This window comes from Camelus ferus, chromosome 2 (genome assembly GCF_009834535.1).
Source record: "Camelus ferus isolate YT-003-E chromosome 2, BCGSAC_Cfer_1.0, whole genome shotgun sequence".
Classification (NCBI taxonomy): domain Eukaryota; kingdom Metazoa; phylum Chordata; class Mammalia; order Artiodactyla; family Camelidae; genus Camelus; species Camelus ferus.
The window spans coordinates 8688439-8713045 of record NC_045697.1 but is presented as its reverse complement, the minus strand read 5'-3'; the positions used below and the strand labels follow the sequence as shown (position 1 = coordinate 8713045).

The window sequence follows — 24607 nt, the reverse complement described above, 5'->3', positions numbered from 1 at the left end:
GGGGAGGGGGGGCCTTCACAGGGAGCTGGAAACAATAGAATTGAATAGAACGCCTGCGTGCTACCATGCCCCCATTTTCTATCTAGCTTGAATAGTACACATCCTCTGTTTTCTTCCTCCAACTGTCCCTGCAAGGGTAGCGCCGCGTCTCGCCTGCTGTGTTCGAACGCCTCCTCATCTCAGGCAGGCTGATGGGCCGGCCGGCCAGGGAAGCTCGCGTTCGGCGCTGGTTGGAGCAGAGGCTGGGGTGCGCGCCCGACGTAGCGCGCGGGGGGCGTGGCCTCGCGCAGGGGGAGGGGAGGCGGGCAAGATGGCGCCTGGCGAGTGATTCTCCCCGGTTACCTGCAGCGGCCGCTGAGACACCGGGGCGGGGGGTTCTGTCCCCACCGCTGCCCTTCCTCCTCTCCCCCGCCCCCGGAGACTCCCTCCTTCCCTTCCTCCTTCTACTTCGGTGGGGGAGGGAGGGGAGGCGGGCCTGGTTCCTGGGACACCATGTCGGACTCTGAGGAGGAGAGCCAGGACCGGCAACTGAAAATCGTCGTGCTGGGGGACGGCACCTCCGGGAAGGTCAGTCCTCGAGCGGGCCCGCCGTGCCAGGCCTGTAGCAACCCTGGCGCGGCCCTGGCGCCCCCAGCCTCCTCCCCTCCCCGCGGCGTCGCCTTATTTCTTTGAACCCCGGGGCCTGTGGGCCCGGGCCCTCCAGGTCGTGGCCTGGGACCGGACACATATTAGGTGCTTGGTGAAGTCCGACGAGAACTGTCCAGCTCCCCTTACATTAAAAAATGAAGAAGAAAAAGGCATTTCCCAACTCCCTGTCTCTATCGCGAACTCCTACTTCTTCAAGACACGGGCCAGCATCTCCCTGGGAAGCTTTCCAGCTTCTCGCCTCTGGGGACTCTCAAGGAAGACATCTTATCTTTTTTTTTTTTTTTTTTAACTTTAGTCCAGGTCACATTTTGTTCCCTTCCCCCCCTTTACTGTTTTTCTGATGCCTCCACTGCACGGGGAGCTCCCAAGAGCTTGACTCTGGAATGAGATTCCCTGGGTGAGAGAATTGGGGCTCCGTCACTTTACTGGTCAGGTCATTAGCGGGCAAATTGCTTATCCTGTCTGTGGTTCGTCTGTAAGATGGGTATATCGATAGGGGTCGTCTCCAAGGGTAAAGTGTGCAAATCCACATAAAATGTGAAAATCCACGTGAAGCTTTCAGAACATGGTGTGCATTCAACAAACGTTAGGTGCTGTTTTAGAGCATCATACTTGTTCATCTCTGCTCCCAGCGCAGCACCTGTCAACACAAGCATTCATTCAACAAGTATCAATTGAACTCTTCTGAGCTGGATGCTGAGGGCAGAGCTGCTAGCCTGGCAGAGGGGATCCTTGCCTTAAAGTCTATCCTTCGGTGACGGTTGAATGAATGAGAGTGAGTGCGTGAGAATATCTGGCAGCCAGTCCCCTTACTTTGTAGGCGGGGGTCTTTAACTCAGGGTCGTGGAGCTCCTGTAATGGAGTAAGCGTTGCCGGCCCGGTCCTTGCTCTCTGGGGAGGGTCGGTAAGATCTTAGAGGCTTCTATGATCCACGCCCCAAATAAGGTGAAGAGCCTCTGCCCCGGGGAACCTTCACACCTGTCGCTTCTGTCAATGGCGCCAACGTTGTTTCCGAGAACGTTGCTTAAGTTGTCTCCTTTCTTCTCTTATCCCTTTCCCCAGCCATTCTTCAGAAACGCAGGTGGTTATTGTTAACCAGTTTCCCGTTTTCGGCTGCGCGTTTCTGTGTTACTGGTGTAGTTTGGACCCTGGTTTCTGTGGAGACGACTCGCTACATCCTAGCTGGCAGCATTGCACAGCTGCTCCTGTCTTTCATTCTGAGATTTGGGTTCCTAGGGCCCGGAAAGGTGTCATTCATATGCAAAATTCGGAGAATTCTGTTAATTTCTTTCTTGCCACACTGATATTTTGTTATTGATTTTTGTTGTTAGGGAAAACAACTTAATAAGCTCTGATGATTTTGGAACATTTTGAGGAAGAAAATTACTTGGGATCACTTCTCTTTATAAAGCATTAATTATTATGAGTTTTTGTACACTTGTAACAACTTTTTGAATAGCTGTTTAAATAAATCAGCATTGTTTCTAACACCCTTATTCGATAAAAAATTTAAGCTTTATTTTTATAGTTTTCTCATCATTCGTATTTTCTTTTGAATGCCTTCTAATTTTTATTTCCTAAATCTTTTTATGGTCAACTCATAAGTAATTTATTTTCTGTTTAAAATTACAGTGACTGTAACTCTAATACACTTGTAAAAAGACACAAAAATTGTTCATTATCCTACATTCTATTATAATTCTTAAAATTTTTGTTAATTTTGTTCTAGTATTCATCCATTATTATGTATATATTTCTCAGTTGAAATTTGTTCATAGTTTTCTATTTAAGTTTTTCATCTAGCCTGTTACACATTTTCCTCTTATTGTTAATTTAGTGTGAATAATTAAGGTTTTTCATTTCTGTCTAAAACTGTGTCTAGTATAGGACAACACATGTTTTCCCCTTATGTTTTGGTGAATTAGGACTATTATTCTGCTTTGAAGGATAACAATGATACTCTTTATAGTACCTGATAGTTCTGATTTAGTCTTTGTCATCTTGATGTGTTTTAAAACTGTAAAGGCTTTTTCTGCAAGAAATTTCTGGTTACCAGCATCAGAAAGCTAACCTTTTTCCATTATTCATATATCAAGCTTTTTTTTTTCTCCATACCCCATTAAGCTCTCAAATTATTGGCAAATTATTTGGCAGCTACTAAAATTCCCATATGTTTCTTTCACTGTCCTTTTCTTTCATTCTTATTTGTGTGCTGATTTAACTCCTGGCCATTTTTTTCTCGCATCATTTTTCTTGCTAGTTGTAACTCAGGGCATTTTATACACCCCGACAGAAGCAGTAGAGTATTGAGATGACCACTAACAATTTCTGTAAGAGAAATTTAGCTCCTCCTCCTATTAACACGTGTTTCTATTTCTTTCTTGTTTTGATTCATACTTTGGATTTTATTATATATTTCTTAAGATTTTTTTGAGACAAAATTTTTTTTTATGGTGTCTTCAGTATTTGTAGATGTAGTATGGTTAACAGTTGTTCACCAAGTTAAAAAAAATCAGATAAAAATGTTATAGATATGGTAGGTGGTTGTTCACTTCCTAATTGTTTAAGAAGGGTATTTATGCAATGACTTGTGAGAAATTATTGACTTTGAAAGACAGGGTCTAGATAATTGAAGAGGAAATGCTTCTCACTGATTCAGTTGATTCTCTGTTTAATTTGTTAAGTAAGATGTCTGGAGATATAAGAATCCATTTTAATAAATTCTTTTTTCCAAGGACCTATACTTTTGACAGATTGTATTCTGTTCCAATTGAAAATTCTAGCTTTATATTTGCCTCAAAAGTGTGAGGGTAGGTCTTTCAAAAGCTAGAAATCCTATTTTCAGGAAAAGAAACTTAAAATTTTTCTGAATATTCATTAATATAAAAATACTGATCTTTGAGAAACTTAAGTGAAAGTGAAAAATCACCTTAAATAACATTATACTGAAGTTACATGTGCCTTGAGTTTTTCTTTGACTTATAAAAGTATTTTAACCACCCATATATTAAACATTTTGAAATATCTGTAGTAGTGTAAGTAGTGTTAATTATTTTTCTGTAGAACTCTGAGCCTCTTCACAGATGACTTTGTGCTCCTAGTTAAGTAAGCTTAATGGCATAAACAAGGCTAAATGAAAAACAAAAGGCTTTAAAAAAGAATGCTTATCTTTTTTTTCTGTTCTCTCAGTTTTTTATATTATCAAGGTAGCTAGATAAATTTTCATTTTGGTGTAGTGAGTTTATTTCTCAGAGTCTAGCAAAACATCTTTTTTATGGTGCTCAGTAAATATTTGACCAAATATTTTATAAATTTCTTAAAAATGCTGAGAATTTAAACATTACAAGAATTAGAGTTAGTGTGTACAAATTGCCATTTATATGAAAAATATAGTTCTTTTGTCAAAGGAATTTTAGGTCTTTATGTTTAAAGGAATTGAAATTTGGCCAAGTTTTTGTTTTACACTATTGTAATTATGTCATAATTAACTATAATAAGCTATCATGGAAATTTTATCTTAGTTTTCATTATCTTAGGAGTTGACATCTAATTTTAACTTTTAAAATAAAAAAAGGAGCTATTTTTCCTTAACTTTGGGAGTCTATCTTGAAGAGCAAAGCTTCATAAGCTCTCTTTCTCTTCTTTTTGGAGAAGTTTACAAATAAATAAATAGTGCATTTAAAATGTTTAAGACGCTTTTGAGTTACTGAGTTACTTCAGTTGTTACTAGAATAATTATTCTTTTGCTTTGTTAAGAAATGGTACTCTAAAGAAACTCCAGAGTTTTGAATACAACTTTAGTTGTTATTAAAAAAAAATGTAGATATGTATCTGTCCTGGTTATAATATTCTTGTGACTTTAAGCTTTATAGTTCTTTTGAATGGAATATATTTTTGCCTGCTTAATATTAATCTTAAAATATCAATTTCTTCATTTAAAAGATAAATATTAGTCATTCTATAGAATCATTTTTATGTAACATCTTTAATACAGAGAAAAATTAGACACATTTCTTGAGGGGACAATAAAGAAATGAAATTCTATAAACAGGCTTTCCTCTCCTTAATTAGTACTTACTGGCTGAGGACACAAACTACTCAGAAATGTTTAACATCAGAAGTGCAACTTCTCTGAAATTTATATTGAACTGGTATATGTGGACATAATGAGATTCAGATCTTTAATCACGTTGTTTTAGTTTTCTCTGTTGATAAATCTCAAATTCTAATTGCTAGTAAGGAGAAGGAGCTTGACAATCAGGGTATTTAAAGAGATTTAGCTGATTAGTCTGTTGCTGCCACTGATAGCTGGTTGGCAAGTGAAATTTACCTGGTGGAGTGCTAAGTCCCTCTTCCCGTTGTAACTGATTAGAACTGCTTAAAGTTGCTTGTTGAATTAATACAAGTATAAATATTAAGATTACTTAATAAGATTTGGTAGTGATTTTATGTTTATATATCTAAAACAAAGACATTAACTTTGATATTCTGTGCATCAATTTTTTAGACCTCCTTAGCTACGTGTTTTGCTCAAGAAACTTTTGAGAAACAGTACAGACAAACTATAGGACTGGATTTCTTTTTGAGAAGGATAACATTGCCAGGTAAGAGACTAAAATGTCTTAACAGAAAATTGTACATATCTGACAATAAGAGACATAAACAGTAATGTGTAAAATAAATATTGCGGCAGTTTCTGTGTGAAAATATATGTAGTTAGTAAATCTATGTTACGGAGGTTAACTTTCTTCAGCATCTGCCATGAAGACATACTGTCCCTGGGAGTGAGGAAAAAGTTTATATACTCCCCTCTCCCCCACTGTTTTTGACCACTATACATTTTTTGAGGAAAAACAATAGTTGCTTATAAAATTCTAAAGTTAAAAAAAAACTCAAATGCCATGCAGTTATCATCAGATATTGTATAAACTAAATGTGAAAAGACTGGAAAGGATTATTTTTTTAAATATTATTTTGATTAGCCTCTGCTTCAGTTTTTTGTTTGAGAGAAAGTTGGAACAGAAGTATAATGTAGCTATGGAACTTCTGTGCTCTAATATGTGAATGCTGTTTTATGCAAGGCAGCATGAAATTGCTGGCATTTAATAGACCACTAAAATTTAGGGTCCCCAGGCACTCATAAAAATACAGTTTGAGCATTCAAGATGTTTCAGTTCACCATGCAAAGAAACTATTTAGATGCCAGTTGCAGCACATTTTGTGGGAAATACAGGGAAATAATAACAAAAAAAGAGTGGTTTCTGTTTTAAGTTAGTTTCTGAACAATTGGGGCTTTAGAATGCTCTGTCCATTTACATGTGATGCTTAAATTATATGTTTAAAGTATTTTATTAAAAGTATTAAAAGCAGTTTATCTTGATTGGCTTAATAAACCAGCCCATCTCTCTCCTCTCTGAGGAAGTATATTTGAATAAAAACGGTTGCAAGTGTAGTATCAGATTCATATATTGGAATGTTAGTGATATAGTGGGAAGGGGTTTTTAAAAAATTCTAGTATTATTGAAAGATGTTGATCTCTCAAATACCCCATCTATCAGACAACTCTGAAAGTTTTGGAGCAGCTAATGAAGACTCTTGGTATTTGAAGTTACTCTGCATATCTCATTAGTAATATACTCTTATATTTTGTTGTGATTGGTACTTGGCTTCCAGGGAAAAATAAAATAGAAGATATAGCTTGAGAAAAGAATTTCAATTTTCCATTACTAAGTTATTGTTCAGAAAGAGGTTTAATGAGGCAGATATGTGTATTTTGTTTTATTTGTATTTCTTTTAATGTATTCAAAAGTGAAAATCTCATTTTTATTATTCTTACTCTTATGGGTAGTTTAATGCTGCTTTCAGAATATTTACAGCAGTCACTAGGAGAAGTACAAAGCATAATATACATACTGAAAACTTATTTTTGCAGCAGTGTTGTTAGGGATGCCAGTTGTACACAGAGAACCTCAGTATGTGCTTAATTATTGACTATTTTGTATTGAGACTAATTGGCAAAAGCACTAACTTTCTGTGTCATTAATATTGTTTAACTTTTCTCATTTTTCAGCTCAAAGACTTAAATACAGGAGTAAGCACCTAGTCAAACATTAGAAACATTTTAAGACTGGTTTTGGACATTTTATATATCTGATAAATATGATAATTTCTTGTCTTTTGCACAATACTACCAATTTTTAAATTTTGATGACTTTGTAAAAAATATTTATTTTTGAAATCCAAATTTATAATATTTTAGAGTTAGAAAGTACTTACATTAAAAAATGACACTGGGAAATGTAGACTCTTAATGAATATACATTTTAATTTTCCTGACTAAGTTTTTATTTTTATGGGCAGAGTTCCAGAAGAAAATTTCCTTTTTTAAGAAGGCAGTTGGTCTTATTCTACTTAATGGACTCAAAATTGTGGTAGAAATTTCAGTAGGAAAAAATTGTTTTAGTGTAATTTGATTTTATATCAGTAGGTACCTTAAAAAATGAGGTTAATAAACTAAAAGGTTTATTATATACCTTTTATATACCTTAACCTTAATTTTAACTCATTGTGTCAAACGATTAATATTTGTATCATTTGCTAAAACATTCTAGGCAGCATTATTGAATTCATGATATAGCAGCACACGAGGGGAATCTAATACTTATTAGTATTCTAGCAAGTCTTCAGTCCATTCAGCTTGTTAGAGGTGTAATTCCTCCTGTCCATCTATTGACATTCTCTTCATGCAAGTTTTCAAGGTCGTTACTTTGCAAATACGCATCCATTTTCGTGTATTTCACGATCTGGTATGCTGTGTAGTCTGGATGCAACCACTGTGCAGATTTTACTGCTTGAAATAGTGTATCTGTTAGTCAGAGATTCTGCTGATAGAGCTTCTTAAGAGCCTTAGTCAAAATACTTTCAGGAAGCTTGTGGGTACAGTCCAGTAAACAGCGTTCTACTGTGAAAAGGATTTCTAAGTCTTTAGTACAAGAAGTGGGCAGACTTGTGTTTTTAGTTCCATCTTGACTATGCAGCACTTTAAGTAAGGTTAACCAAGGCACCAAGTGTACTTTTACAAGGTCACTGTTGAATCCTCTTGGTGGCTTTGATTTATACCAAAAGCAACTTACCTGTATTTTGTCACCTCATTTATTTATTTTTTTTCCCCAGTTAAATGTCACTTCTTACAGAGGAGCAGGAATTTTCTAGCATTTTGCATTTGGGATTAGGTTGCTGACAATTTCCTACTTAAATTTCTTTATTAGTTACAAATTTATATTAGGTGGATTCTCGATTTTTTAAGAATTTACAATATTGGTTGAAAATTCTTAGAGCTTTATAGGCATGTCATTTTGAAAATATGCTAGAAGACTTCATTTTTGCTTGCAAGAACTATAAGGAATATTGATTTGAATTGTATATTATTTTGTTTTCCCAAATACAGAATCCCCATTTATTTTTATTTTTATGTGTTAATAAGCCTAAAATTCAAATGTGGAAGTTGAAATATATTTTGAGATACATAAAATAACTATGATGTTAATATCATTTGTTGAAGCTGTAGTGATAGAAAAAGTTTGGGCTTTTTTGGAGGTAGCATTGTAAATCAGTGGGTTACTAGTAATGCATAGCTATTTTTATCTGAGGCACTAGAATATATATATTAAAGAAAAAGAAGCCAAGAGCAGCAAACAGTGTTTATATGGAAAGGTATAGATTTTTAAAAATACCCTCTACATATAAATATAAACTTCTCAGGTGGGAGATAGTTGAATAAATGATTTGAGTCTTGAAGTGATGTAGTCAGAATTTGAAAACATGTAATGAAGATCATGTTCCTAAAGTTATAGGTAGGATAGGATCTAAATATCAGAACTTAAAGGAAAAAAGCTTCGTATTTCTTGATATGAAGTTAAGTGGTAAGGTTTTTGGCCTTGAAGAAAATGGAATTAAATGCCTTTTATTTAGTGTTGCCTAAAATCTTACTCTAAAAAGGGTAATATCGTTAAGTACTGTTTTTTCAAGTAAGCAGAGAGTTTAGTGAGTAGAATGAATAGAATACTGCCTGTTTATCTAGGGGCTTCTGAAATTATTTAACATACTTGTAGCAATGACTAGTCCTTTTTCACCTATTTAATTTGAGACAGCATTGTAGGAGAATGAATTTTGAATATTGAAAAATTTAGATTTTTAAGAAATTGGGTTTACACAGTTGTTGGATAAGTCTTAGTCTGTGACATTTTGGTTTTTGTATTCATAGAGCTTTAAGAACATTTCGGTCATTACTCTGCGAGTGTTGAAAGTGTGGGTATGTCGGAATGATGCCGGGTGATAAACTTCAGTAGCTCTCATTAATGCTAATGGAAGTTCCTCATGTAAATCCTCTGCACGTTGGCAGATGGAACAGACCTACATCCGAGTAATGGAAAGATTGTAATACAAACCCAACAAAACTTAGAGTTAAGGGTAAAACTTGGCTGGTTAATCCAGTAAGTATCATACTTTCTTTTCAGTTGCAAAGGTGAATGGTGTAACTAACATTCTCCAATTTTAGTGTTTTACATTGGTATGAAAATTCATGTCTATATAATCCTTTTTTTGTTTGTTTTTGAAGTGAGAACAGTTTTTTAGTGTCTAAGTTTTTGAGTTTTCCTGATTTGCATGTTTTTCAGAGAGACGTTTTTGGTGTGGGAACTCGTTTTGAAGGTACTAATTGTCTACCTTTGGAGAAAACTGCATAATTTTATTAGGAGAAATAGTTTGAAATGTTAAACTACAAAGCATATTGAACTTGGTCTTTAAAGTTTGTGGTTTTGTCACTAATTGCATTGATAATAGAGAATAACTTGTCTCATAAATTTTTTATCAAGTAAATATTTTGCAAAATGGACAAAAGAATTTTAAAGATTGCCTCTTAGTGTTTTAGAATGCTTTTATAGGGAAGAGATTTGTTACACTATTTTATGAGGGCTTTGAAGCACACATTAAAACTTGTTTCAGTGGAATGCTTTGAACAGGTTTAAATGCATCATAATATTTAGTGATGTACTGGGTATGTATCCTACATCAGTTCTGAAGAGGGCTATCAAATATGTTTATATTTTATGGGTTAAATTTGAAAACATGTAATTTTAAAATTATGTTTGCTACTCTATATAGTGGGTAACATTCAAATTTAAAAATTCATTTGAGTTGAAACTATGGGACCATCTTTGTAGTCTGTTATTAACCTATGAGTTTTAGAACCTATAGAGTTTAGACCTTAGAGCCAAAATTCATTATGTGCAAAAAGGTAGGTTAGTATATAAAGTTCGCTTTTTAGTTTTAAATTGCTCCTTACTCCACATACAAGTACTTTATTGTTCTATTCTCTGTTTAGGAAAAATGTTTTTTAACATTTAAGAAGTTTGTGAATTAAAGCTTTCTTTATTTTCTTTTGTTTTGAAGGTGATTATAAATGTAGTCTCATGGAAATGGGGTAAAGTGTAAACTAAATTCCCCACTATGGTCTCTTTTGACAACAGTATCTCACAGTTCCAAATAGTTGACCATGTGAACGTGCACAATAAAAGGCAAATTAGGTTCAGAGTGTATTATTGTGACTTAATGTTCTGTGAAACTGTATTTGATTGTTGTATGTTCCTTAACTTTTTTTGTATTCTTATTTTTATATTCACTTTTTTATACTCTAGGAAACTTGAATGTTACCCTTCAAGTCTGGGACATAGGAGGACAGACAATAGGAGGAAAGATGTTGGATAAATATATCTATGGAGCACAGGTATGAAATGAATTCTGTGGTTATTCCAGTACTGTGAACACCCTCCTCACAAACAGAAGCAGTTGCACATAGACACACATACACAGACACACACACACACACACACGCGCGCGCGCGCTCTTTCTACCTTGATTTTTGTCTGATATGTAGAGAGACTAATTTTAGATTTGTGCAGATCTTTTCCTTTTCCTCCTCCCCCAAAATCACGTTTGGAATGACTTAGGTCAGGGGACTGGGTGACTCTACGAGCCTTCATATGCTACTTATATTACTGATATTATTGTCAGCAGTTGAATACATGCAGTGACAAATGATATTTTGATTTTTATTAACTGATTTGGTTGTATCGACTACTTACAGAATATGTAAAGTGAATGAAAATACAGTATGGGAAAATTTTATTTTAAGTTGTAAGGACAAAAAGCATATTTATGTCTATATGTTTTTGTACTATGAATTAGTCTATTAAATATTTATAGTTCTTCAGATTTAATAGATATATCAATGTATTAGAAAACTAAATATGGCTAATTATATATGAAGCACATATAATATTTTAACATGATAGTCACGTGTGGTGTCTCTTCAGAAGAAAAATCTATGTGTAAGAAAAACCACTTGAATAATTTTATAACAAAAATTCTTTGGCAACATGAGCTTATATAGACATAATTTATAAGGTTTAAAATAAAATTATACAAGTAGAAAACATACATGATAGTAATTAACATACTTAAAAATTAATTAATTGACATACTGTTTATTTTTGCTTTTTCTTCCACTTTTAATTAGTATGTTATCTTTCACATCATCATGAGGTATTGGGGGGATAATATTCCTAACCCTCATTTAGTTCTTTATTGGAATTTGATGTTTTAAGTGGAGGATCGTAACTTGGTTATGTGGAACAATGTTGCTCATAAGAAGTGAGTCTAGAAGATGAAGACAGAGAATAGTGAGCACTCTTCTATATGAAGTTTGATGCTTAACAAATACCACTGCTCTAATTTTGCATGGAAAATGGATTTTGACTTATTTTCTAAAATATTAAGAGAAGGATGAAGCTTACATGGTTCTTAATCATGTATAAAGGCCTTTGTGTTTTCTTATTTTGCATTATTGATACATAGATTTGGCTCCTAGAATCCTTCTTTGCTTTGTCTTCTACATTGTTCTTTGTCTTCTGGAAAATCTTTCTGCTCATTTAACATTTTCACTTGTGACATATGACTTGATATTTTATGCCTGTTCATTTTTCTCTTAAAAGAAATATCTCAGATTTTTGTGGCTAGCTTTTTCATTGTTGTTTGTTTCTGTTTTATAAACTGATTATGTTTAAAGTAGATATTAAACTAAAGTAAAATTGCTGGACAGAGACTTGTGGGAAGCTACAGTCCTTGTTTCATTCACCTAGTTGGTAAAATGGGATTTGAAGATAGCAATGTCTGTCCTCTTTGCTCCATTAAAATCTATCTTCATGGACACCTATTGGATTTTTAAAAAATGAAGACTAGATCAGTCAAGCTTCTAACTGATATTTGACTCTGAATGTCAAATAGAATAGTTTTTTATGGTTTATAAATATATCAAGAGTTAGTGGCGAACAGGAAGATTTTTATACATCTCAGAGTAAATAATACTATGACATTCAATTAATAAATTTTTTTCACTTAAAATTAGAGGAACTAAATGCTTATGGATTGGCCTCTATTTTACTTCAAATCGTATAAAATTTTATTATTTGACTTATATAAATTTAAAGTTTATTAGTACTACAAAATTATGATATAAAATTAATGTTGATATGAAATTCACATAATTTAAAATTAACCATTTTTAAAGTATATAATCAGTGGCATTTAGTACATTCACAGTGTTGTGTGACCAAGTCCTTCAAATCAATTTTTTGCAGTGTATGTTTTATGTTAGTACATATCTGCTTAAAGTCAGCAGATGTTAATGGGCAAATTTGTAGAAATTTAGAAAATTTCCATTTTTTTTGAGGATACTTGAGTTTAGTAAAATGTCTCTATTCTTTTCTAATGTATTTCATATCTTGGGAGAAAGAGGATGTCACATAAGATTTCTGTTTTGAAGGTACATGTTTTTTTTCTCATTTGACAGTGCCTTACATTGTTTATACTTAACAATCTCTGTAAAGCATATACCCAGTTTTATTAAAAAAAACAGTGTAGTAAAGTATTTCTAGGAAATTCATGAACATTTTCATGAGATCGTCCCAGGAAAGTAGGAATTCTAAGAAGGTAAAATGAGATGTCATACATTAATGATAATATAATTAAATTTTTTCTGCTTTCTAAAGATTCTAAATTAAATAATATATAAAATACAATGCAGTACATTTACGAGTAGTTTCTTTTGTTAAACTCTATGTAAATTTTTTAAGCAGGCCAGAGAAGCTCTGTCTAAAGTTCACTGCCATAAACTGGGGAAACGTTACTTTTAAAAAAACAGTGCTTTCATAAGCACTTTAATAGCATTTAATAACTTTATGTAATTATATAATTACTCTTCAAAGTGGATCTACACTGTTTTTAGAGTTGTTGTGGATGCTGTATATTGCCTATCTCATGAATATTTTGGATTTTTGTGCACATGCTACAGGATAGAAGTCTTTCAGAAATGTTTTGACAAGCTATTTTGAAGACATTAGTATAATGTATTATTTAGGATTTTAATTTAGGTTCTCTAACTTATATAATGTGTATAGAAAGAATTATATGTATCTGGGCTATTAAGCTATAGATCTCTTTTTTAAAGCACTTCTTATCGTGTAGAAAGAAACCTATTTGTAGGCTTGAAATTAAGTCAAATAAAACTGATTATTTTACCTTCTTCACTTTTTTTTTCTGCCAGTAGCATTAAATTTTAGTGATAGTGTATTGAATAGCGTTGATTAAAACAAAATTGAATTGACACCCAAGAAAGAGTTAATGAGGTATTTTGTCAAGAACTAGTTCTAAGAATTGAAGTATGTCCCAGTTAAATTCCCAGATTTTAAATTAACTTAAAATTTTCTAGGAGTCTTCAGAAAGATGTTATAGGCTATTTTTCATAGCGGTTACGAGCAAACACACAGTACATAGTGTTTAGTGCCCTGTAACCTGTGGCTAACAGAGGCTAATAACAAACCTCAGAGAAGGACTGGATGTTTCATTTTTGTAGCTCTTTCCGTCCTGGAATCTAAGTGGTTTGCAAACACTGCCCTACTGAGCATAAACTCAATGAAGTGTAGTCATTTGTGAGGTAGAACATAACTACTGTTTTGTGCCAGTGTCCCACACACATGAGCCACCCTGTTAACCAGCGACAAAAGGATATGGTGCCTGTGTGACAACTGGGGAGAGAGCACGTCTCAAAGTTGCACTCCTTGAGACTGTCTGCTGTCTTTTACTATGAATTTTTTGGTTGGATGTTTGCCAACTTATAACTGATTGTGTTTACAGACCTCTCGCGTTAGTTTTCCTTCTTACAGGTTGTACTTACACAGCAAAGTATATGTTATTATGATTATTATATAGTCTTTATGATTTAATTCATTTCTGTATGTAATTAAAAATTAAAGTAGATTATTGTGCAAATCAGGGGAAAATACCTGCATTTTGGAAATAGAGAACCTTTCATTTTGGGGGAAGGTTAAATTCTGTGTACTGTATCTGTTAAATTTTAGAACTAAATTTGTGAAATACCTTATGTTATGGTTGTGTTGCCACAGTGTTTGTTCCTTCAAGACTGCTATCAGTTATTCCTTTGAAAATGGTATCCATTTGATTTACTGACTCATGCTTATTAGATATGGTGATAAGTGAAATAGATGAAAATAAAGTACTATATAATATTATGTAAAATTTATTGAAAGTCTTGAGGTTTATAAGGAGAAGAGGTACCATCTTAGAATTACAGGGGGAAAAAGTGAAATTAAGGCATAGAAAATGGAGGCAACTTAATGAAGAATTTGAGGATATAGAAGGATTTATTAAACTTGAAGTCTGATTTCCACAAGTCATGGCAAAAAGATTTGGGAAGAAGAGAAGCAGTTGGAGAATAAATTAGGAAGAGGAAGCATAGGGCAGTTTGGGGATGAAGACATAGGAGAAGGATAAATGGTGGATAGATTGGTGATAAAGAGGATATCAGCAACATGAGACATGGTGCTGGGTTTAGATGGCCACCAGACTGCCAAGAGACAGTTATTTCTAGCAGTTTCCAGTAGATTCTTCTCAGACTTCAGTTGTTGCCAACATGTGTTGCATTTCTGAGGGAGTTACGCTTTCTGATAGTTTTCTGGAAGGAGTCAAGAGGTCTGGATTGACTGATGTGGTGAGAGACTCAGGGCTTTGAGGGTGCTTATATTATAGTCTCCCAAAGAGGTGAGTACTTAGAGGTCTGGCATTGGTGTGCTGGTGGATAGAGGCCCTGGGAGTCGGTGGCTGCTTGTATGAGTTGGTAGTTTGTGTGTGTTTCAAAGAATTGATTCATTTCATCTGTGTTATCAAATTTTTGGCTGTAGAGTTGTTCATATTATTCCTTTACTATCCTTTTAATGTCTATAGAATAATGACCCATTATTAATTTGTGCCTACTCTTTCTCTCTCTCTCTCTCTCTCTGTCTGACTCTTGTCTCTGTCTTTGACTGTCTCGATCTCTCTCCCTGTCTCTTGTCTCTCTCTCTCTTTTTTTGGTTAACCTGGCTAGAAGTTTACCAGCTTTTGGTTTTGTTAATTTTCTCTATTGTTTTCCTCTTTTCAGTTTCGTTGATCTCTGCTCTAATTAGTTTTTCTTCTGCTTGCACTAAGTTTAAATTGCTCTTCTTCCTCAGTTTCCTAAAGCAGAAGCTTAGATTAATGATACTTCTTCTCTTCTGATATATTTGTTCGATGCTTCACATTTTTCTTTAACACTGTTTTTGCTGTATCTTCAAGTTTTGATAGATTGTATTTTTATTTGCTTAAGATATTTTAAACTTCTCTTGAGACTTCTTTTCTGATCATGTCTTATTTACAAGTATGTTGTTTAATCTCCAAATATTTAGAGTTTTTCCAACTGTCTATTATTGATTTCTGGTTTAATCCCATTGTAATCTAAGAATATGCTTGATGTGATTTCTATTCTTATAAATTTGTTAATATATTTTTATGGCCCAGAATGTAGTCTGTCATAGTGAATGTTTTGTACTAGCTTGAGAAGAGTGTAAATATTCATATTGTTGGATGGAGTGTTTTATAAATGTCAGTTAGGTGAAGCTGATTGTTAGTGCTGGTCAGGTCAGCTTAGGGATTTTCTGCTTGCTTGATGTATCAATGAAAAAGTTGTTGAAATCTCCAACTACTAGTGGATCTGTGGATTTTGAATTCCTTACAGTTCTATCAATTTTAGCACCGTGTATTTTGATACTCTGTTGTTAAGTGTGTGTACACAAAGGATTGTTATGTCTTCTTAGAGAATTAACCCTTTTATCATTATGCCAATCTTTATAGCTCATGATTTTCCCTTATTCTGAACTCTTCTTTGTCTGAAATATGGCTACTGCAGCTTTCTTTTCATTAGTGTTAGCATGATATTTCTATATCCCTTGATGTTGACCCATGTCTTTATATTTAAAAGGTGTTACCTGTAGGCAACATATAGTTGAGTCTTGGTTTTTCATCCATTCTGACAATGTCTTTTAATTGGTGTATTTAGACCATTCACATTAAAAGTGATTATTGATATAGTTGGGTTCCTATCTTTCATGTTTGTTTTCTATTCCTTGTGCTTCCCCCGCACCCTCAGCCCCTTTCTCTTTCCCATGGTTTTATTTGAGCATTTTATCTCTTCTTTTAGCCTGTGAATTATACTTAAACATTTTAAGCAATTGCTCTAGAGTTTTCAATATACATTTTAAACTAATCTAAGTTGACCTTCATATGATACTGTATTGCTTCCTGTATAGTTCATAAAATATTTAATGGAAGAATGTTCTCAGTTCATTCCTCCTGCCCCTGATGGCATCACTGTCATTTATTTCACGTATCTTTATGCTATAATCACTCAATACATTGTTACTGTTATGAAATAATTATATTTTAGATTAATTAAGAATAAGAAAAATGATTTTATTTTATCTTTACTGGTTCCTTCTCTGATATACTTCCTTCCTTTACATAGAACTGAGTTTCTGACCTCTATCATTTCCTTCTCCTTAAAGAATCTCTTTTAACATTTCTTCTCGGGCAGGTCTTCTAGCTATGAATTTCCTCAGTTTTTATTTATCTGAGAAAGTCTTTATTTCTCCCTTATTTATGAAAGATAATTTTACATATAGAATTTTAGATTGGCCCTTTTCTTCCTTTCAACACTTTAAATATTTCACTCCATTATTTTCTTAATTGCATGGTTTCTGATGAAAAATTATCTATAATTCTTAACCCTTGTTCCTCTATAGATAGGGTATTCCTTCCCTCCTTTTGGCTTCCACCCCTTGCCTTTTCTCCAGATTTTCTCTTTGTGTTTTGTTTTATGCAGTCTAAATTCTAAATATATGATGTTCCTAAGTGTAGATGTTTTGGTATTTATCCTACTTGGTACTCTCTGAGATTCTTGGGTCTGTGGTTTGGTGTCTTAATTTTGTCAGTTTCTTGGCTGTTATTACTTCAAATATTTCTTAAGTTCCATACTCTCATCTCCTTCTGGTATTCCAGTTCCATGTATGATACACCATTCAGAATTGTCCCATAATTCTTTGATGTTTTGTTTTCTTTTTTCTTTTTTCTCTTTGCATTTCAGTTTTGGAAGTTTGCATTGTCTTATCTTTAAGCTCAGTGATTCTTTTCTGGGTTGTATCCAGTCTACTGATGAGCCTATCAATGACGTTCTTTATTTCTGTTATAGTATATTTTTGATGTCTAGTATTTCCTTTTTTTTATTCTTCGAAGTTTCCATCTCTTTGTGTATGTTACCCACCTGCTCTTTTATGTTGTCTACCTTTTCTATTGGAGTCATTAAAATATTAATCACAGTTATTTTAAATGCCTGGTCTGATCATTCTAAAATCAGTCTCATATTTGAATGTGGTTCTAATGCTTATTTTTTGTTGAAAACTAGACACGATGTATCAAGCAATATGAAGTCAAATAAATAGGTCTTTAGTGTGAAGTGTTATGTTAATTTGACCAGGAGTTGGTTTATGTTTAATGTTTGTTGAAGCTTTAGGCGTTAGAGACATCAGGTTCCTCTAGTGTCCTTTTTTTTTCCCCTCCCTTGTGTTTTTTGACCATCACAGAGAGCTCTTCCTTAGTTGAAGTTTGTGTCTTGCAGCTCTTTCACATGTAATCTACTGCCTTATTGCTGTGTGGTGGAGCATGGAGGAGGAGAAACAGTCTATACTCTTAGGATTAAGTCATAGCCTTTTAGTGCATATGTGTCCCTGGGCTGTGACCTTCACGGATATTTCTTGGCTTTTCCGACTTAAGTGAGACAGGATGGCTAGAAGGGGCTGGAGTTTGGAACTGCCCTTCTCCCGTGTGATAGAAGACTCTAACTAGGCTTTTTTCTTGGGGAATATGCCTTTTTGATGAATAATGCTTGGGTGTATTTTACAGTAGTTACTTTCTCCCTCCCCGTGCCAGAGCTGTGAGGGGATTTTTTTCTTGACTCTTTACCATGAGGATCTTGTGGGGTTCCTAGAGGTAAAACCCACGAAAGTATGTCCAAAGGCCCTCTCCCCCAGGAGTTTCTCACTCTCAAACTAGACCACACTCAGCCTCCAGCAGTTCGTCAAAATTACCATTTAAATATTTCTACTGTTTACTGACTCTAGTGGCTTTTGTTCCAAGTAAGCAGATTTTGGCTATGACTCTGAATTTGCCTGTCTCTTCAGATTTCAGGGTAGCAATTTGCCATTCAGACTTAATTCTCTGTTGTGTCCAAGAAAAGTGATTGATTTTCAGTTTATCCAACTTTTTTCTTACTTATAAGGACAGATGTGATGACTTCTAAGCTCTTTACATGAAACCAAAAGTCCTAGTACTTCTTTTGTGTTTTAAGGTCTTTGGTTTTCTCATTTTCCCTTCTCAGATTTTCACCACATTGATGTAGGTCAAAACTGGTACAAAATTGTCATGTTAGGAGCAAAGATAAAATCATAATTTTTACATTAGATGGTACTGAGAAAGGGATATATAAACTGATAGATGTTCGGGTTGGTAGATAGATTTATGAAAAGATGTTATCCTTCTTTCTTATGAGTCCTGGACAACTTATAAGTGTCACTGACTTAAGAGTATTGGGACACGTTGGTTTAGATCAGAAATTGGCCAACTTTTCCTTAAAGAGTCAAATAGAAAATATTTTAGATTTTGCAAGTCAGACTGTCTCTGCTTCAGCTATCATAGTGCAAAAGCAGTCATTAATAATACTTAAGCAAGTAACTATGACTATATTTCAACAAAGGTTTATTTATAAATACAAGCTATGAGCTGGATTTGACCTAGGGGCCATAGTTTACCAACTCCTGGTCTAGATCAGTTGTATTTAATTTTTATCGTATAGCTCTCGTCTAGTACTGATTATCAAGAGATGCTGGCTATGTTTTATTTGCATATATTTTATTACATTCAGGTATTAACCCATGTTGTGTTGATGGATATTTTAATATGTTGTTAGAAGAGTTCTAAAAACTTTAAGCTTTAAGAGGCACCATCAAGGCTCAATTTATGAGAGTAAAAACTACCTCAAAGTTACCTTGAAATGTAATTCATATTCATTCAGAATAATTTAAAAAGTTCCCAGCAATTGTGTAGGATGTTAGTTTTAAAATAAGTCTATTTTTATTACTTCACTTAATCACTTAGGCATGACAGGTATTATAATGGTGGATGACAGAGGCATTGCCCAAGATCAGTGATCTGACTTCCAGAGCAGAGTTCTTTTAACATAATATATTGTATCACTCATGTCAACTGGAGGTTGAGTCAATAGATTAAATACTAGCTTTGTTCAGAGGCCAATTCTGGTGTGTTATTCTAAATGAGAAAAGTGGGATTATGCTCATTATCTCAAATAATTCTGTACTGAGCATTATTACAAAGCATTTAGGAAGACACACAGAAATACATGTATAAGTTACTGAAATAAATCAGACAAGCGATTTTACATAAAATTATAGAATAATTAAACTGAAAGGGATCTTAGAGACTGTTTAACTCAATGATCTAATTCTACAGGCAAACAACCTGAGATCCAGAGAGGCTAAGTGACTTAGGGACCAGTCTTATTTAATAATAAAAGACCATGCAATATATGTAAATTAAACCATCATGCTGTATGTCTTAAACTTGTCCGGTGATGTATGTCACTTATTTCTCAATAAAACTGGAGGGAAAAAAAAAGCATAGTGCTGGAAGGTCATAACGGTAGTAGGCTAGAGCCAGACTAGAAGAGTCAATTGTGAAATTCTGATGAATTTTTGTGAGCTGGTTGTTGAATACATTCATGAATAAAAATTACATGTAAACTCAAATTATATTAAAAACAAAGATTTATATAATCAAAATGTATCACTTACTAATTATTTTACTATATATTTCTGTTATCTGTGCTCTTGGTATAAATAGTGGTATACTCCACAACTCAGTTCAGTAAAGTGACATTAATAGCTTGAAAATGGCCACAGACGAGTATTTGCATTACAGAAACTGACAAATGTTACAGATAACACTCTCTTCCCTACCCCTGACATGCTCGAGCTGGTTGATTAATATTTACCTGCATGTGATCAGCCATGACTTCTGTGTTATATACTTGTCTGTTTATGTGCCTGGCTTTGCTGCAAGACTGTGAGTTCCTTGAGGTTGGAATGTATATCCTTAGTACCCAGCACAATGCTTGGCGTATAGTTGGCAGACAAATGTTTGTAGAATGAATGAGTGGGCTTTATATTCATGCAGTCCTTGATTCAAATCCTGGCTCTGTGTTACTTTGTGTTTGACCTCTGTGTATTAGTAAAATGAGGATAATAATACCAGTCTTGCATGATTGTTGTGAAGATTAATACATGTCTGGTACATAGTAGGTGTAAAAAAGTAGTCAGCATTTATGATTATAACTCAAGAAGGAGACTAAATGCTATTAGGATCCAGGCATACTATATGCAGAGCTTTGTATTAAGCATTTAACCACAAATTGGATGAGAATCAAGAATGTGGCACTGTTATTTGTGTATGTGTACATACTTCTCCTTCCCACACAAAATAATGGGATATATTAAAAGGAATATGATATATAAGAGGCAGGAAGCAATTCCTCTGTTACATTTGGCTTTGTTCAGGCTCTTATTACAGTATCATGTCCAGTTCTACATTGCTCATTTTAAAGAGGATGTCAAAAAACTGTACGTAGCATGCCCTGGGAAGAACCAACAATTATGATTAAAGGGGTAGAAAATAGGTCCTTTGAGGCAAGTTTAAGGAATTGAGTTTGTTTATTCTGGAGAGGAGCTGGTGAAGGAGTTACTCAGCTATCTTCAAGTGCATGAAGGGTTAGTATAAGGAGGACACTCTCACGTTGTTCTCCAGATGCACAGAGGACCAAAAGAGGAAGTCGACTTACTTCATTTAAAGAAAATTGTGTTAAACACTGAAATTGACTATCAAGGGATGTCATGGAATCTCCATTTTTGAAAATATTTAAAAAGAGAGCAGCAGCAGCAGATGGTTATTTATTGAGAAGTTTAAATGTTTGACCTCATGAAAGTGGCAGGCAGACTTGTGGACCTTGCAGTTTTTTTCCACCTTTGTGATATGATTTTCTGACATTTATTGTAACTTACCAAACATATCCCTGATATTTCATTGGGAAGCCACTTACAAAAAGATAAAATTATTCTTTAGCTTGCATTGTATTTTAATTGCTGGATTTATCTTAAATGAAAATATTTAGTGTTATCTGTCTGCTGACAACTAAATTGAAGTCAGATACAAACAGTCCATGTTTGTATTTTTATACTCTGCTGGACTGCTAGACTACTAGTAGTATCTACTGCTTAAGCATATTCGGTTTTAATATTTTTTTCAACTGTTGTGTTACAAATATTCCGTAACTCTTTTGTGACAGGGAATCCTCTTGGTATATGATATTACAAATTATCAAAGCTTTGAGAATTTAGAAGATTGGTATTCTGTCGTGAAGAAAGTGAGTGAGGAGTCAGAAACTCAGCCACTGGTTGCCTTGGTGGGCAATAAAAGTAAGTTATTAATGTTTATCTATAGTAAAGTTTATTTGCCTATCCTATAGTTTTTATTCCTAAAAAAATTTGGTGATTGGAAACATAAATAGATACCACTTTCCTGAAGTGACCAAGTTGCTTGAGGAGAAAATTCCTAAAGATGTGCGCAGTCTTTTCAATAACAGTTTTGATGCTTGATCTGTCGTAACTCCTCTGCTGCTTTGGCCAGTTCCTCGTTAAGGTAAGTTCTGTTCTGACTGTGTGTTTTGGCTTCCTGTGGTCTAAGGAAGCAGTGTGGACTATTAAGAACAGCAACACAGCTGCAGATTTTATGATACTGCACTGCAGCTTCAGCTCTGCCCCAGAGATTTTGAGAGATACATTTCATTAAATACCCTATTCTAGGGAAGAAAGCAAGCAGTGTCTGCATGGAATTTTGTGTGCATTGTTCCTTGCTCTCATCTCATAAGCTTCCCTTTCTAAATTTTTGAGGTTTGTTCTTAAAGATTTTTTTTTTTTTTGAAAAAAAGTGTATTGGGGGAGGAGTGGTGCTTGGTAAAAATGATGGATAAGTAATTTTTGAGATCTGTCTCTTGGGCTATATGATATACAGCACATAAAAATTATAAGACTGAATTCAGTACAGGATTCTTATTTGGTTCATAGTTCTACAATGCAGTTACCCTGGAAAAGGAGACCTTAATAAGGGTTTTCAAATATATAAAATGTTATGATATGACCTAATATTCTACAACTTATTTGAGGTCAGAAAAAGAGAAAATGAATTAAATTGTACCATGGAGAATTCAGGTCAGGAACTGTTTCCTGGCTATAAACATTGTTAAATCAATACCAAGTATACTACCAAGAGAATTATCTTCTCCAAAAGTCTTTAAAAATATAGTGCATTTTTTGTCTGTAATTGTTTAGGAAATAGTACTTCCTGAAGGACTAAACCGCGATTTCTTCATGATGTGGTTTTGCACATTTAGATGAACATTTAATAAATCCAAGCCTTACTTTAAAACCATTACAAAGCAGGTGTGAATATCATTTCTCTGAAGAGTAAAAATATGAGTTTTATAATACTTTCTAGAAAACAGTATTACACATATCACAAAATAGATGGCTTGGGTACAAGATACACTTTTTTTTAAGCTTTAGTTAAATTTTGCTCATCTCTTTCATGGATCTAATTGAGTGAATCAGAAGCTTTTCAATTCATTGAAATCCCCCTTTACAAATCATAAGTTTTGATGAGTTTAGGTTCTATTTTCTGAGTGCAGCTTTTCATTTTAGGAGATCATTTCTTAGTCATTTGTCATGTCACCAAAGCATTGGCTTATATTATAGTTAAATTTGTGCTTTACTGGAGATTTCCCATCACCTTTTGGGAAATTATAGAATAGAGGAGTAATGGGGGTTGGGATTTGTTTTCATTTTTTTTAGGATATAATCTCACCACCATCTGGAGTACTTGTGCATGATTATGTACATTATGTTGTGTGTTTGTGATGTCCTGTGAGGCATCCACCATTGGTCCCTGTCTAAGACAGGTTGTCAGACTAGATGGGCTATTGGGCTATCCTGGTGATGCCATCTTAGGTTTTAAAAACATACACTTATATAAGTTATATGAATTTATGCAAAAAATGAATATAGTGTTATGTTTGAGACTTAATGGCGTTAAAGTCAAGAGAATTTTTTTGCTTTTGGCTTAGCGCTAACCCCTTTCTCATGTTTATAATACTCTCTTTCAGAATGAGATCATATAACAGAGTTTGCAGTGACACAGAATGTTATATATATAAAATTAAGTGATTATAGATAAACATTTTCTTGGATATTATTTACCATAATGTCAGTGACCCAATTCCATATAATCGATACAGTCATGTAGTGAATGGTCTTACAATTTGTGTTTCCAACTTGATGTTGCATTAGTATAGTAGTATGCATTCATTTTCTTTTTGAGGGATATAATTATATTAAAAGGCAAAGACTTTACATACTGGTTAAAGGCAAAGCATAAAAAACATTATGGAAAGACATTTGAAATTAGATTATTATGATCATTATCTATACAGAGTCATCTTTTGCCTAAATGTGCTTTTAAAAATTCATCATTGTGTATTATTCTTTGCAAGTTAAATAGAAAGCATATGTTGAAAAGAAGTATGTGTAGGCTGTGAAAATATTGGCAGCTTTTAGCCAAAGTTTAGCAAAAGGATGAGATAGAAAGTTTCTATACAAAGAGTGTGTGTGTGTGAATTTGTTACATAGTATGAGCTTATAATTAGTAAGTTATAAAATCATTTGCTTTTTATTAAAATATAATAAACTCTCAGAAATTGGGCTGAGTCTTAGATAAAGATGAATTATGGGTTTATTTTTATAAAAATTATATTTTATTACAGCTAAATACAGAGATCAACTAGAGAAGGTTAATGATATAGCCAGCAGAGGAGGGTACTTGCTTTAATGAAATAGAATTGGTAATTAGTAAGTTAATTATTTCAGCATTAATACTTAAAAACATGTAATACATTTGACCCTTGAACAACACAGGAGTTAGGGGCATGTTTCTTTCCCGCAGTGAAAAATCCGTGTGTAACTTATAGTCAGTCCTTGTAAACACAGTTCCTCTTTATCCACGGTTCTGTAGCCGTGGATTGGATCAACTTTGGGTCATGTAGTGCTGCAGTGTTACTATTGAAAAAAACCATCGTGTAGGTGGACCTGCGCAGTTCAAACCCATGTTGTTCAAGGGTCAGCAGTGCCTAAATTAATTTAGTTACTTTTATACTCTATTCTAAAGGCTATAAAGTGCTAGTTCGTGTTCTTAGTTGGTAGTATTTAAGGTTTTAAATGAAGCATTGAGTTGTGGTTAACATCATTGGGCCTTAACTTTAGACAGACTTTGCTTACAAGCCCGAGCAGTGTGGTATCTA

At 34.1% G+C, this 24607-nt stretch overlaps 1 protein-coding gene across 3 annotated transcripts in view; it reads left to right on the top strand.

Moving 5' to 3' along the window:
• The first annotated feature begins 270 nt into the window (after positions 1-270).
• RAB28 (RAB28, member RAS oncogene family) overlaps positions 271-24607 on the top strand; it is an 89513-nt gene continuing 65176 nt past the window's right edge. Inside the window, exons 1-4 of one of the 3 annotated variants that reach the window (XM_032494132.1) lie at positions 271-567; positions 5156-5252; positions 10344-10432; positions 21545-21674. In XM_032494132.1, the coding sequence (XP_032350023.1) occupies positions 493-567; positions 5156-5252; positions 10344-10432; positions 21545-21674 (391 nt within the window). In that variant the 5' untranslated portion in view covers positions 271-492. The remainder of the gene's footprint in view (positions 568-5155; positions 5253-10343; positions 10433-21544; positions 21675-24607) is intronic. The other 2 variants (XM_032494134.1, XM_032494129.1) reach the window with 2 other exon arrangements.